Raw genomic sequence first — 16,233 nt, 5'->3', positions numbered from 1 at the left:
ATTTAAGCTAATGCTTAACTGACGTCACAGCACAGCGGCTGGAAATGACCCCGGACTGGATTCTGCACAACACCAGTGAACTCCGTTCAGATCACGTTTTGGATTATTATTCTTCTTCAAAGAGGATCATTAAAGCATTTAAACAGGTGAAAACTCTTTCAGTAATGTTGAGCGGTGTGATGTTGAGCAGTGTAGTCTGTGTTAGAGCTTTAAAGGCAGATAATAAGAAAAAGTGGTTCTCAGTTCAGGATCAGCGCTCCCCCGAAGGGTTTAGTATTTAATTACGATCATTAGTTTATACTAATTACAACACCTGACCCAAATAATCAACTAACAACTAACTAATCAACTAATCATCTAACTTCCTGCCCTCACTGAGGCGACAACCAACCAGAAACACCAATTTATTTCACTGCATAGTAAAGAGGGTAAATGTTAAAACGTGTTACAGCTGGTTCTGGAGTATCACTGATCTGTTTTAGTGATTTTATGCTGTGACACTCTCAGCTCTCCTCAGTAAGGGCAGTTAGTTCATTAGTTGGACCAGCTGTGTGTAAAATTCTCCTAACTTACCGTTGGAGTTCTCTGGTGTTGCGCCAAAAACAGTCCCCTGCTAATCTCTGCAGCAGCGCCGGGAGGTCAGTTCACTCCGCTGTAGCATTAGCTTAAAGTTAGCTTTTTTCTCATTACGACCCTTAAATGATCTCGAAATTCAGAGGATCCAGTGTTTTTCAGGAGTAAAATGTACACAGAATAAAACGTACAGGGGTCTGAACAGATTTATTTACCAAAGAAATGTGACAGAGACGGGTTTTTAAAAAACCTCATTCATTTTTCTCATAGGGAAAAAACGCTTAGACACGGAAGCCGCAGGAGGACTACAGAATGACGCACGACTTTAGTGGTCTATGGACTAGAAGAGAGCGCTGAGTGGGCGGGGCAGGCTGATTATTATTTCCTATAAACTAATAAATATAAATGTGTATTTAAAGATATAAATGTTTGACTGAGCTTCTCTACACTGTCTACTGAACTGCAAATAGGCTAACAAAATCAAACGTTTCCAAGTCAATTAAATATGAATATTTTAAAAACCCACAAAGACCCCAACAATCTCAGCAGTCTTTCTCCAGTCTGTTTTACTCTGATCAGAGTCTCTGTAAATCAGCAGGGATTGATCATAAAGAACAGGGAAGCCTGAAACCTCCAGACTCTGCTCCCTTGATTTACTTTAAATGAAATGTAAAATTTACTGATGATCAGTGATGGTTTGGAGAGTCATGTCATCTGCTGGTGTTGATCCACTGTGTTTTATTATCAAGTCGAAAGTCTTACAGTTTTGTGTTCCCACAGAATCACTTACAGCACTTCATATCTTACAGCTTCCCTCTGCTGAAAACAACTTTTATGGAGATGTGGATTTAATTTTCCAGCAAGACTTGGCACACTGCCCACACTGACAAACGTACCAATTGGTCTTATATAATATTCAAATTTTCTGAGACACAGATTTTGGGGTTTTCATTTGCTATAAACCATAATCTTCAATAATAAAAGAATAAAAATAACGCAAAAATAGATCACTCTCACTTATATACATATATACATATATATATAGAAGTTTCACATTTTAAACTACATTACTGAATTAAAGTAACATTTTTAATGATGGTGGGTCCATGCTGATGCTAATATACAATATATTGCATGTATGAATTATTTGTGCTTTGGAGAAGGGAATGCAATTCTTTATTTGTTTCCTTAATTTAGCAGCAGTTATTCGAATTCTAGATTGCTTACTGGATCTGGGTTAACTGCTGGTAATTCAGCTGCACACAATATTACTGCAGAATTCTCTGCATCATGTTCACAGTTCTATGTCTTCATTCTGGGACATTTTTGTTTTTGGATCTGGGACCTCCAGCATCCACGCCATGTTGGTTTTGCGTCCCACCAGCAGGTAGATGATGGGGTTGATGAAGCAGTGAGCTGCAGCCAGCACGGTTGCTGCTGGAAACCCATATTTGAAACTTTTGATATTCCCTTCTTTGACCTGAATGAGCGCCATCGAGAGTAGAGGCGCCCAGCAGATGAAGTAGGCCACCTTGACTGCAAGGGCAATCTTATGACAAGTGCCCTTTTTGTGGACCCCTCGCCGTTGTGCTATACATGCGCTGATGATCATCAAAATCACAGGAAACAAAACCCCCAGCAGGAACCTGCAGAGCACGACGGTGGTCAGTGTTGCCAAACCGTGGTCTGTGGTCTTCTCCTTGTCCAGATCAAAGTCGTCAATGCACTGCAGTCCCACCTCCGTGTATCGAAGCTCTCGGGAAAGCAGAGATGGGCTGCTAAGGACCGCCCCGAACGTCCAGGAGCTCAGCACCATGAGGATAACCAAGAACTTTTCACGTTTGCTGAAACGAATGCCTTTAAAGCACGTGCTGCTGCCGATACAGCTGCCGACACTCGTCAGGCTGAGCAGGGCAGCCGTAGAGAACATGCTGTAGTAGAAAACGTAGGACGAGATCTTGCATAGAGCCGCTCCATGATGCCAATTGAAGTGCCTCCAGGCGTAGAGGAACTGCAGCACCAGGAAGCCGGAGAACACCAGATGGGTCACGGCCAGCGCCAGAACCCATGCACAGGTGTGCTGCTCCCAAACAGTGGGATTCCTGTGGCTTCGAAACTTGCGGACACCTGCGATGATCACATAAGCGTTGAGGACCACACCCGTCACGCATATGAAGAGGTATGTAACCATGTAGAGCATCCTGATGAGTTTCAGGTATTCAGTTTTTTCCAAGATCTCCTGATTAAACACAGTATAATCAAACTCGATCTCTGAGAGGTTGAAGGACATCTTGGAAGTTCTGAAAGAAAAGGAAAAAAAAAGTGAGAGAATGAATGGTAAAGTAGATCACCAACAGCAGATCACAATCACACAGAAGACCTTCAGCCAGTTGCACCAGCTGTACATATGTTCAGTACGAGTCAAATGTTTGGAAACACTCAATCTCAACTTAATGTGTTTTCTTTCTTTTTAACATTTTTTACATTGTAAATTTAATATTGAAGACTAACTTACAGCTATACAGGAACACATGCAGACTTACAGGGGTTGTACAGTAAAACTGAAACACCTGTCATCATTTTAGTGTGGGAGGTTTCATGGCTAAATTGGAGCAGCCTGGTGGCCAATCTTCATTAATTGCACATTAAGAGCACCAGTAAGAGCAGTGTGTGAAGGTTCAATCAGCAGGGTAAGAGCACAGTTCTGCTCTAAATATTGCAATGCACACAACATTATGGGAGACATACCAGAGTTCAAAAGAGGACAAATTGTTAAACAAACCATAATATGTTTTATACTTTCGATTCTTATCGTATCACATTTATCTCTGAGGACAGATCTGCACACTCTTGTTATTTTAATCTCAGTGTCTTCATGAGGAGTTTCTGGAGGTGCTGAACAATAGTTGCTGTTTTTCCTTCACGCTGTGAAGCTCCAGCTCCTTTAGTTCCCTTAGCTCCCTGCATCCCTTAGTTTTCATGTATTTGATAATAATCTACAATGTAGAAAATGAAATAAATAGAAGAAATAGTAAAACCTATCATTTTTTCAAAATATTTTGCCTCTTTTAATAAAAGATCAAATAGTTTATATTACTAATGTAGAAATGTTGGTTATCTATACCTTAAACTGGATTAATTATTTTTCAGACGACTTTTTACTTCTACTTCTTACATTTTTACACAATTATCTGAACTTTCCACTCCTTACATTTTAAAAACTGCCTCGTTACTCCTATTTTATTTCAGCTTGTTTTCATTCCGGCTTCTCATTGATCAATAAATAAAACCCCTATCCAGATAAATCTCTCCATCCAGATAGAGGGAACAAATCTGATTGTGATTGGATGTAGAAAAGTATAAACATATATACCATTCCGACTCCCTATTGGTTTATACTGTGATCCATCACACCTGCACCCCCCCTCCCACACACACACTCCAGCAAGAACATAGCAGACGTATGTAGTCTAGTATGAAGATGATCCGTGCAGAGACTCAACAGAACTCCAGATAAACTCCAGTCCAACTAAAACTTCTTTAATATATTTACATTCTACTAAAATACATTCATTTACAATCAGCATATATGCAGCTGAAACACTATAGAGAACAGCCTAGTGCAAAATCCCAAATTATATTATCAACATTAACATTTTAATAATAGAACATTATGGTCAATATGTTTTTTAGAAAAATGTGTTTTGGGGAGGGGGAGGGGGGTAGTGCATTATTGGACTTTGTGGCGCCGCCTAAGCTCTTGTTCTTAATGGCTTTATTTTTTCCCCCTTATGTTACTTTTACTTTTATACTTGAAGTAGTTTTGAAATCAGTACTTTTACACTTTTACTTAAAGAGTAAAAAGCTTAAGTTGATGCTTCAACTTCTACAGAAGCATTTTAAACCCTAGTTTCTATTTATACTTCTACCTACAGAGTGATAAATATGAACACTTGCTACGCTTTTGTACAAGAGGCTAAAACAGAAAACAGACAATTGGGTGAAGATTGTAAGTGACAGGGTTTAAAAATGACAGTATGTGAAAAATGGATAAAAAAAACATTTCTTCTTTATTATACGATATGGAAAAAAAATGAAATAATTAAGTTTTACACACATACATTATTTACGTTATGAATTTAACTTCAAACAGTGAAAAATTTTACTGCTAAGCACTTTATAAAGGCCATGTTTTGTCATTAAGACAGGGCAGAAGAAAATGACTGATTTTGCTTTACAGAACAGTTTTGGATTACAGAAGGAAGCTCATGTGGCCACTGAGGGGCAATGCTGTGCAATATATGATGGTGTAATGCTGTGAAGGGGGGGATGTGGAAATGTGAGCTGTTCCGAAAGTGAAAGTATGCAGAGTCTGCTGCAGCATGACCTTAAAAAAGAAATTCCACCAGAGCTAAAAAACAATATCTGCGTAATTCAGTGGAAGATATTATATATTACAGGTCTAAACTACAGTTATTTAAAGGATGAAATTGTTGAAACTGTTGAAATTATATATATATTAAATAAACTTAGAGATTAATATTTTTTAACAGTCAAGGTGAATAGAATAGAATCAACTATTGCGAGGGATTATTTTGCCTTTAATTAGCCTGCATGTATCCCTTCACCCTGAATGTGTTCAGGCTCTCAGTCAGTAGGCAGTCTGTTCCTAATCTTCACCTGGAATTGATTTCTGTGAGGGGGCTTTAAGAGGCATTACACTCTAGACACATCTGATTAATTCGCCTCCACACTTCTCTAAACACTTCGGTCTGTGAAAGCATTTCATAGCTCTGTTTATATCTTAAACATTTAACTACTACAGTTACTTCAGAGAACAGGAGGGATTCTTCTTCAAACAGATGATTCCAGCCACAACACACAAATCCTGGATTCAGCCTCTGTAAGTGATGCATAGTACAGAGGAAATAACGTAAGAAAATACTTGGGTCAATATTAATTTATACAACAGCTAGTTCCGACCTCACAATCTGATTGGTTGAGAAGTGTTCTAGCCGTGATGATATTCGTGATAACATCACGGCCTTCTCACACTAAACCTGTATCAATCCGCTGACGCGTTGCCGAGTAACGACGTATACACACAGGACAGCTTAGAATCATCAACGGCATCAGCGGCAGCGTTAGCTTAGCACAGGCTAGCGCTCAACCACGGCACGCTCACCCTCAGCCTGCAGCGCTGACTCGTCTTTTGTGGAAAAAAGGGAAAGAAAATCGCTCGGCTAATGCTGTCTGACAGCCAGAACGCTAACCAGCCAAGCTAGGCTAAGCTAAGTTAATGCTGAGCTAAAGCAAGCTACGCTAACCTAACCACAGTCCAGCTGGCTAGCTAAAACCAACACCACCCAGCAAAACAAGCAGAAATGCTCAAAAAATGCGCAGCTTTCACCTGAAGACGACTCCACAGAGCAGGAGAGGAGAGTATTAGCGTTATTTCACCCTCCTAACATTACCATCTTCACTTATTCCTAATTTTGCTTTCAAGCTAACTTTCGTGGTGTTATTCTGTATGAACCATACACTGTTTTGTAGTTAAGTTTCAGTTCTGTTACAGTTGTTGTGGAACTACTTTTTGGTGGAAGGCTCAGTCCATATTAAAGCATATTCATTTTCAAAGTTCTTTGATTTATTTTCTTTATTCATTTTGTAAAAAAATAAACTGTTGTATAAAAGCAATAGAACACTCGAGGTCGTGTGTTATCACGAATAGCATCGCGGCTGTGATGTTCTACGTCCGAATCACAGCTGTGATGTTATTCGTGATAACACACTCCCTCTCGTGTTCTATTGCTTAAATAACAGGGCTTTTGTGTTACAGCATAGTTTGTACCTTAAATCTCATAGAAACACTGTGTTACAATACCATATTATACTTATTAGATATACAGTTATATATTTAGACCGTGGCACAATCTTCATAATTCATAATAAACTCTGCATGCCACCACACTGGATTTCAAATAAAACACATGAGATGCAGTTAAAGTGTAGACTTTTAGGTTTAATTCAAAAATTGTTGAACAAAAAAATCCTATAAAGTGTTTAGGAATTACAACCATTCTTCTACCAAAGCCTCCTCATTACACGAGCTAAAAAAGGAACTGGACAAATAAACTTGGTAACCCTTCCTATGAACCCTGTATTCACAATGCCTTATGAATCCATTCATAGTGCATTATATGACATGCATAAAACCTATTATGACTGTAATAAGCCTGTATAACAACTCATAAGTACTTACAGCGACATTCATAACACATGATAAACTACAAGTATACGGGTTTACAAAAACATGGCTTGTAATGCCTTTTAATATCAGTTCATAAGAACATTATACAATGTAGTGTTGTAATATACTTCCTGTCGGCGGCACGAGCAGTCGCAGCGGCCACTCCGGAAGCAAAACACGGTGCTTTCGTTTGTTTTTCTGTGTAAATAATATAATGTGTTACGCACTAATTTGAGAAATTATAGCTGCATATTATAATGGATTATACCAAAATATACCAAATCTGTGTTATAGAGATTACAACACTACATTGTACAACGTTCTTGTGAACAGATATTATAAGGCATTATAAGCCCTTTCTTTATAAACCCTTGTACTTGTAGTTTATAATGTGTTAGGAATGTCAATGTAAGTACTTATAACAAGAGTTATTATACAGGCTTATTACAGTCATTATAAGGTATTATGCATGTCATATAATGCATTATAAATGCATTTATAATATGGTAAATTATGAATACAGGGTTCATAGGAAGTGTTACCATAAACTTTACTACAGCTAAGTTCTTTTAACTTTTACTACAGCTAAGTTCATTTTTTCATTTCTGCCTGAAGTCTGGAAACCATTTACATCACCAAACTTTGAGTTTCCTCCTGTATGATATTTTACCAGGTCTTTACCTCAGCTGTCTTCAATTGTTGCTGGTTTTTGGTTTTTCTACCTTTTTAGATCAGGTTCAGATCTGGTGATTGACTCGACCACTGCAGAACTGCACTACCTTAAAGTGGACATGAAACATTTCAGTTTGTACAAGTTTTCTAAGGGATTAAATATAATGGAATTTATTTGGGCGGAATTTTTATATAAAATGTTTACACACTAAATTACAATATATTTATTATTTATTATATTTATTTTATGCATTTTGCCCGTGCAGCACTGGTGACGTCACGAGGTTGGTTGGATGAAGAGCCCAGGTACATAGCTAGCGGTCAGGGTTAAGAAAAACAGCTTGTTGTTTGTTGAGATTATAGATGAAGACGAAGCTGAACTAGGCTAACGTGGAGCATTTACTCAGAGATCTTTCCTGTATAAACCTGAGCAGAAATTTTCAGATGCTCTTCTAAGAGCAAGACGTTTTGGAGGTGTCTCTGCTCTTTTTACGGGAGGTCCGTGCAGAAACCCTGCAGCCCGTCAACAGCAGGTAACCTACTGCCATCCTGTTAACTAGCTTGTTTATATAACTTACATGTATCTATTTAGCATGTAAAGTGCAGAGTTCATTAAGACTGAATGAAACATACATGATTTAAGTGGATATTAAAACACCCAGGCGCTGTTTGGTTCATAGTACCTCCAGACGGACGGTCTGTACATCCCAGCTGTTCAGAGGAAAAAATAAAAACGGAGGAAAAAGGCCAGAAAATTACCACTGCTCCTGACTCAAAAACCATCTCCTACACATATTCCTGGTCTAGAAAGTGCTCGCTCCTGACCCCTAGCATTGCGTCTAACCGGAGGATTCTCACGCTTCAGCTCCGCTAGCCACCTCCTAAGAACAGCTGTCTGATTAAGAGGCGAGATATGAAAGTGAAAGTGAATCGTTTTCTCATTCTTCACCCTATAAATTTTACTACACCCAGTATTACTACACCCAGGGGCAATACAAAAGTGGCCCCCTTTGCATCGATTTTGGGTTTGGCTTATATTATCCACTGAGGAATTAGTGTAGGCTCATAGTTTATGTTAGTGAGACGTTCGGGAACCAACCTTGTGACGTCACTTTCAGTGCTGGGACAAGATGGTGCTACACTTACTAAAAAATGACATTTAGATTGCTTTTTATTTTAATTCAGCTGTTAAACTTATACGATTTTATTAGAGTGACAATACATCTTGTGAAATATACTAAATACTTGTGTTTAATGTCCACTTTAAAAACTCCTGGGTTGCTTTAGCATTATATTTTGGGTCACTGTCCATCTGTACTGTTCAGCACCGTCCAATTAACCTTACTGCACTTAAATCTGTGTAGGTATGAAGATGCATATAGTTTAAAGCCTTTCTCTAGCTTTCTAGTGGTAGGCTTTACTGGTCTCCTCGACGTTGAGGTTAATTTTTAGAAGCTCTTGTAAACACCAGCTGAAAACACTGCCATAACGAGTGTATTAGAAAATCCAAACAGGAAACGCTGGAGCAGCACTGATGAGAATGCAGAAGTAGTTGTGCAAAGAGCGCATTGAGACAGTATTCCAATAATCAACCAATTTAATATAAATCATTTCTCTGATTCCCTTTTCTTTTGTTGAATTAGTGGAGTGTATATGAATGTTTATGTATATATATATATATATATATATATATATATATCAGTGGCGGATGCTGGTCTTTCAAGGAGGGGAAGCTCAATTTCGGCCTACATCTTAACATATGTAGTTTTATTTATACAAAAATTCTACTCTCCCTGAGATGTTTTTTTTTTTTTTTGTAAACAAAAGGCATTATTTTCAAGTTGTCACTACACAACAAAAAGGTACCCATTCTTTACACTGAACAATTACATAAAAAAGACGCTATGACATAAATAAACATAAAATGATCAGTAAAAAAAAAACATTACGCAAAATCTTTAAAGTTGGTAAAGAAAAAAATGCTGGTAAACTTAGTTCCTTTTTGGACAGTTTTAATTTCCTTGAATAATCCCTTTATTAATTAAAATTATTTTAATTATTTTTAATGATAACACAATACTTACTACTGGCCCCTGTTCATTTATGTCCTGAGATTTCATCAAGAGGAATGGCCATCAGTACATTTTATTTATTACAGCACTTCCAGTCAGCCAGCTCACTTTATCATACCAGAACAGCTGAAAAGACCTGTAACTTTTACCCACCTTTTACACCAAATTAATCAGAAAAGCACCAGAAATAGAAGCTGGATTTGTCGCTAGTCGTTTTTAATAAAGAAAATGCCGCTATAAGGATTAGGAAAGTATCCGGTTCAACTCAGAACAGAATGAAAATGCTTTTTACACTAAAAGATCGCTGATTCGCTCATTTCGCTGTCAATCAAAAAGGGACTCTGCCTCAGACAGATCATCCAATCATCATGCAGAAGCTGAGCGTCCGGGCCGGCCGAGGACAGCCCACTGCCCCATAGACCCCCAGAGACGCTGAGCGTCCGATGGGCGGGACAAAGCCCAGCATTTATCCAATGACTCTTCTCGTTTCGCCGCGCGCTTTGCTCCGCTATTGAAGTCTGTGCACTGTTTAAAGCAGCGCTGTGAAGCTGCGGGAATGAGTGAGAGGAAAGCCGCGGCGTTACCAGTGATAAGAAGCTGATTCTGAACTAAGTTCAGCGCGGTGTAGCGCATATTTAATCAGTGACATGTACACACAACAGTATATATTTAATCACTTTTTTTTTTTTTTTTACATTTTAGGGGAAGCTGAGCTTCCCTTGTAGTCTTAGAGCAATCGCCACTGATATATATATATATTTATATGTAAACTTCGGATGTCCTAATGCCTGATTGTACTGTGGTGAATATGACTTGATTCTTATTAAACAATAAGTTAAGAAAACAGAATTATTTCAGTAGAAATCAGATTTTTTTTTTTATAAGGTGATTAACAGCTTAACAGATCATCCTCGCCTCTTCCCCTTATCTGTGATATATAACAAAATTAACCCACTTTTGAAAGCAAAAAAAAAAAACTTGAACCCCCCCTCCACCCCCCCCTTATCTATCACGCTATAAATACCATTTCTATCTGTTATTGTCCATGACAATTTTTTGTAACCTAATCATCTTATCACGACCCTATCACCTCATTTAATCTCTATTTCAGAAAGTTTCCTTCCTTTCAAAACAATATAAAATAAAGTCGTCAGTGAAGTCTGTGGATTACTAGAAATTGCAAAGGCTGATATTATACTAGTGCATCTCAAAAAATTAGAATATCATTGAAAAATTTCTTTATTTTAGTAATTCAGTTAAAAATGTGAAACTCGTATATTATATAGATTTATTGAACACAGAGTGATCTATTTTAAGCCTTTATTTCTTTTATTGTTGAAGAAAACCCAAAAATCAGTGTCTCTTCATGCTTCACTTTTATAGAGATGCAGATTTCATTTTCCAGCAGGACTTGGCACACTGCCCACGCAAAAAGCACCAATTGGTCTTATATAATTTTCTAATTTTCTGAGACACTAATGATTTTAGTTTTTTTTACTGTAAATCATGATCATCCACAATAAATAATTGAAGTTAACGATTAAAATAACTTTGTGTGTAAAACATATATAATATATGATATGAATTTATGAAATAAGGTAACTTTTCAATTATATACATTTTTTGATGTACACTAGTAGTTTTCTTAGACAATTAGCTTAGAGACTGAGGCCTGATGCAATTGTAATTATGCACTGTTAGCTAAATCAAATTTCCAAACTCTTTTCTCAAATTATTTTTCTGATTCTTTTCTTAACTGTAGGCTTCTTTAAAAAATTGAAAAGTGGTCACTATAAGGTTATTAGGCTATAGGAAAAAAATACAAGCGTTTTTAGTTTGTGGTTTCTACAGAACAGAATTTTATATCACTGTCCTCCACTCTATTACACACTCCTACAGCTGCTTCACCTTGTAGATAAAGTAAAGTCAGAGACAGAAGCTCTGAATCTGTTGCTGAACAGTTTACAGTTTTGGTTAGCCTAAAGTCTTTTATCACTGCCTACAGGACCCTGCCCACAGGACTACTGCCCACAGGACTCTGCCCACAGGACTCTGCCGACACTGCCGAGACTCACAGTCTTTAAAAACACCAGCAGCACTGCTGTGCCTGATTCATTTGAAACAGAACAACATACACTGCTGCTCACAGGACACTGCCGACACTGCATATAGGACTACTGCCCACAGGACTACTGCCCACAGGATTCTACCCACACTGCCTATATGACTACTGCCCACAGTATGCTGCCTACAGGACGTGGCTCACAGGACTTTGCCCACAGGAATACTGCCCACAGGACTACTGCCCACAGGATGCTGCTCACACTGCCTACATGACTACTGCCCACAGGACTACTGCCTACAGGACTCTGCCCACACTGCCTACACGACTACAGCCCACAGGATGCTGCCCACAGGACGTGGCCCACAGGACTTTGCCCACAGGACTACTGCCCACAGAATGTTGCTTACACTGCCTAGATGACCACTGCCCACAGGACTAGTGCATACATGACTATTGCCCACACTGCCCACAGGACTACTGCCTACATGACTACTGCCCACAGGACTACTGACTACATGACTACTGCCTACATGACTACTGCCCTCAGGACTACTGCCTACAGGATGCTGCCCACTGGACACTGCCACAGGGCGCTGACCACAGTATGCTAGCCACAGGACACTGCCCACAAGACTCTGTTGGTGGACTGTTCTTGGCCCAGCAGTAACACAGTGTTTAAAAACACCAGCAGCAATGCAGTGTCTGATCCATTTGAACCAGAACAACACACACTACTGCCTACAGGACGCTGCCCCTACTGTCTACAGGACGCTGTCCACACTGCCTACAGGACACTGCCCACAGGACGCTGTCCACACCGCCTACAGGACTTCTGCCCACAGGACACTGCCCACACTGTCTACAGGACTACTGCCCACAGGACACTGCCCACACTGTGTACAGGTCTACAGCCCACAGGACTCTGCCCACAGGACGCTGTCCACACTGCCCACAGGACTACTGCCCACAGGACACTGCCCGCACTGTGTACAGGTCTACAGCCCACAGGACTACTGTGCACAGGACACTGCCCACAGGACGCTGTCGACGCTGCCCACAGGTGGACTTTTATCAGTCCAGCAGTAACAGTGTTTAAAAACACCAGCAGCACTGCTGTGTCTGATTCATTTGAAACAGAACAACATACACTGACACCTCATAAACCACCACCATGCCAGTACAGTCACTGCAGTGCTATAAATCACCCGCATGCATGATCTGTGTATTCAGTCCTTTGTTAAATTTTTATTTTAATGGTAATATATAACAGAATTGACACAATTTTGAAAACAGGAAGACGCCTGAAGCCCTTCCCACCTCTTTATCTATCATCCTATAAATACCATTTCTATCTGTTATTGTACATGACAAATTTTTGTAACCTAATCAGCTTATCACGACCCTATCACCTCATTTAATCTCTATTTCAGAAAGTTTCCTTCCTGGCTCCACTTATCAGCTCAGTTCATTTGTCTTTCAAAACAATATAAAATAAAGTCGTCAGTGAAGTCTGTGGATTACTGGGATATTATATCTAAAAATTAGAATATCATTGAAAAGTTATTTTCTTTCAGTAATTCAGTTCAAAATTTTAAACTCATTTATTATATAGATGTATTACACACACAGTGATCTATTTTAAGCCTTTATTTCTTTTATTATTGATGATTATGGCTTACAGACAATGAAAAAAAACAAAAATCATTGTCACAGAAAATTAGAATTTTATGTAAGGTACTTTTTGCCAAGTCCTGCTGGAAAATGAAATCTGCATCTCCATAAAAGTTGTCAGTAGCAGAGGGAAGCATGAAGTGCTGTAAGATTTTGTGGGAAAACAAAACTGCACTGACTTTAGACTTGATAATAAAACACAGTGGATCAACACCAGCAGATGACATGACTCTCCAAACCATCACTGATCATCAGTAAATTCTGAGGTCTAGTGTTAAGTTTCCACCAATCAGTGATGGTTTGATATATTGGAGAGACACTTCATCTGCTGGTGTTGATCCACTGTGTTTTATTATCAAGTCTAAAGTCAGTGCAGTTTTGTTTTCACACAAAATCTTACAGCAGTTACTGCTTCCCTCTGCTACTGACAACTTTTATGGGGATGTGGATTTCATTTTCCAGCAGGACTTTTAATTAAATTTTCTTCTTTTTTTTGTCTGTAAGCCATAAATTATCAACAAAGTAGATCACTTTGTGTGTAAAACATCCATATAATATATTATATGAATTTATTTATGAAATAAAGTAACTTTTCAATTACAGTCATATGAAAAAGTTTGGGCACCCCTATTAATCTTAATCATTTTTAGTTGTAAATATTTGGGTGTTTGCAACAGCCATTTCAGTTTGATATATCTAATAACTGATGGACACAGTAATATTTCAGGATTGAAATGAGGTTTATAGTACTAACAGAAAATGTGCAATATGCATTAAACCAAAATTTGACCGGTGCAAAAGTATGGGCACCCTTATCATTTTATTGATTTGAATACTCCTAACTACTTTTTACTGACTTACTGAAGCACAAAATTGGTTTGGTAACCTCATTGAGCTTTGAGCTTCATAGCCAGGTGTATCCAATCATGAGAAAAGGTATTTAAGGTGGCCAATTGCAAGTTGTTCTCCTATTTGAATCTCCTCTGAAGAGTGGCATCATGGTCTCATCAAAACAACTCTCAAATGACCTAAAAACAAAGATTGTTCAACATAGTTGTTCAGGGGAAGGATACAAAAAGTTGTCTCAGAGATTTAACCTGTCAGTTTCCACTGTGAGGAACATAGTAAGGAAATGGAAGACCTCAGGGACAGTTCTTGTTAAGCCCAGAAGTGGCAGGCCAAGAAAAATATCAGAAAGGCAGAGAAGAAGAATGGTGAGAACCTTTCACACCTACTTTTTTGCTCTGGACCAAAATAGGTGGAGACCAAATGTCTAAAATTGGTCTGACCAACAGAGGAAGCCTTAATCTGGATCTACTGAATTGTGGTCTGGTTTGTTTGCAGTATCAAACAACTCTAGGGCTACTGTCTTTTATTGGATAATACAAAAAGAAAAATAATTAGTTGTGTAGCAAAATCAGACTCCCTTCACACGCATATGAGTCTTGCAGTAATATGGGTACAACAGATTAGACTGGTAATCCACTGTATCCACTGTAACTGTAGATTAAACCTTATTTATAAACAGAAATAAATGGAAACAATCAGGAATCCTTTAAGCTCATTCTGCTGCATGACACCTGTGCACTCAAGTGAGCCAGATTTTATCAGGGAGGCGGAATTTGGCACAACACTTAGAATAACAACTTGCCAAATTGCCAACATGCCACATTTGAGGCACGCCCCTCTACTAACCACGAACATGAAGTACAGTAAGAGTACGTAGGTTTTGTTGGAGTTTGGTAGAGAAATGCAATGCAAGCTGGCACTTGTAGAGACTTGAATGTCTTGCATGTGTATTAGAAAAGCTGAACACAGCTTATAATGCATTAAATGCACAATTTCTGATGCACAAAGCAAAAACAAAGCATGGTTATAATGTGTTACGCATTTTTACAAACCAGGAGTGCAGGCATAAAGTTATCAAAAGCAGTGTGTAAGACTGGTGGAGGAAAACATGATGCCAAGATGCATTAAAAAACTGTGATTAAAAACCAGGGTTATTCCACCAAATATTGATTTCTGAACTCTTAAAACTTTATGGATATGAAGTTTGCATTATTGGAGGTCTGAAAGCTCTGCATCTTTTTTGTTATTTCAGACATTTCTCATTTTCTGTAAATAAATGCTCTTAATGAGAATATTTTTATATGGAATTTGGGAGAAATGTTGTCTGTAGTTTATAGAATAAAACAACAATGTTCATTTTACTCAAACATAAACCTATAAATAGCAAAATCAGAGAAACTGATTCAGAAACTGCTCTCTTCATTTTTTACAGATCTGTACATTGAAAAACAACCCAAGCTAAGATACATTCTTACCTCAGGCAAATGAAGCAGAAGGAAGTTAACAGCCTGTCTGGTGACTCAGGAGCTAAACTGAACTCTCACTCTATCTTTACACTGCAGTAAAAAAAAGTGCAGAAGGAGGTGCATGGGAAGTGCACTGAAGGCTCCGCCCCTTTTTCTCATTCAAGCATTTTTTTTATTATAGCTTATTCCACACAGGCACTGCATTAATTGCAAACTTGTGTTTCTTACACTAACTTATATTTAACAGAAACACATTTAGGCCAGTATTTGGGTCATAGTGAGTACAGTGGCTTGCAAAAGTATTCATACTCCTCATACATTTTCACATTTCCTCAACTAACAACCACAAACTTAAATGTATTTTATTAAGATTTAAAGTGATAGACAATCACAAAGTAGAACATAGTTTTGAAGTGGACCAAAAATGATACATAGTTTAAAAAAAATACTCCTTTCCTCCAAAACTGCCAAAATAAAACCCTGTGCAATCAACTGCCTTCAGAAATCACTTAATTAGATCATGCAGCTGTTATGTGAAGACCTCAGAGGTTTTATAGAGAACACTAGTGAACAAACAACATTATAAAGAGAACAAGGAACTGACCAAACAGGTCA

The 16,233-nt window shown here is 38.3% G+C and overlaps 1 protein-coding gene across 1 annotated transcript; it reads right to left on the bottom strand.

Annotated features, from left to right (window-relative positions):
* Positions 1 to 1,291: 1,291 nt before the first annotated feature.
* On the bottom strand, positions 1,292 to 15,715 carry LOC103036548 (chemerin-like receptor 2). The gene is made up of 2 exons (XM_022663304.2): positions 15,628 to 15,715; positions 1,292 to 2,873 (listed from the first exon to the last, which is right to left on the bottom strand). The coding sequence occupies exon 2, from the start codon at positions 2,861 to 2,863 to the stop codon at positions 1,868 to 1,870; it is 996 nt and encodes a 331-aa protein (XP_022519025.2). The 5' UTR covers positions 2,864 to 2,873; positions 15,628 to 15,715; the 3' UTR covers positions 1,292 to 1,867.
* Between the last annotated feature and the right edge of the window lie 518 nt (positions 15,716 to 16,233).

Source organism: Astyanax mexicanus, chromosome 22, assembly GCF_023375975.1.
Source record: "Astyanax mexicanus isolate ESR-SI-001 chromosome 22, AstMex3_surface, whole genome shotgun sequence".
In the NCBI taxonomy this organism is placed as follows: domain Eukaryota; kingdom Metazoa; phylum Chordata; class Actinopteri; order Characiformes; family Acestrorhamphidae; genus Astyanax; species Astyanax mexicanus.
Note: the sequence above shows the minus strand (reverse complement) of the source record. Positions and strands in the feature narration are given on the sequence as shown.

Bases quoted from the DNA above. Each gene is read 5' to 3' on its own strand.
- LOC103036548 (XM_022663304.2), bottom strand. From the start codon at position 2,863: ATGTCCTTCAACCTCTCAGAGATCGAGTTTGATTATACTGTGTTTAAT.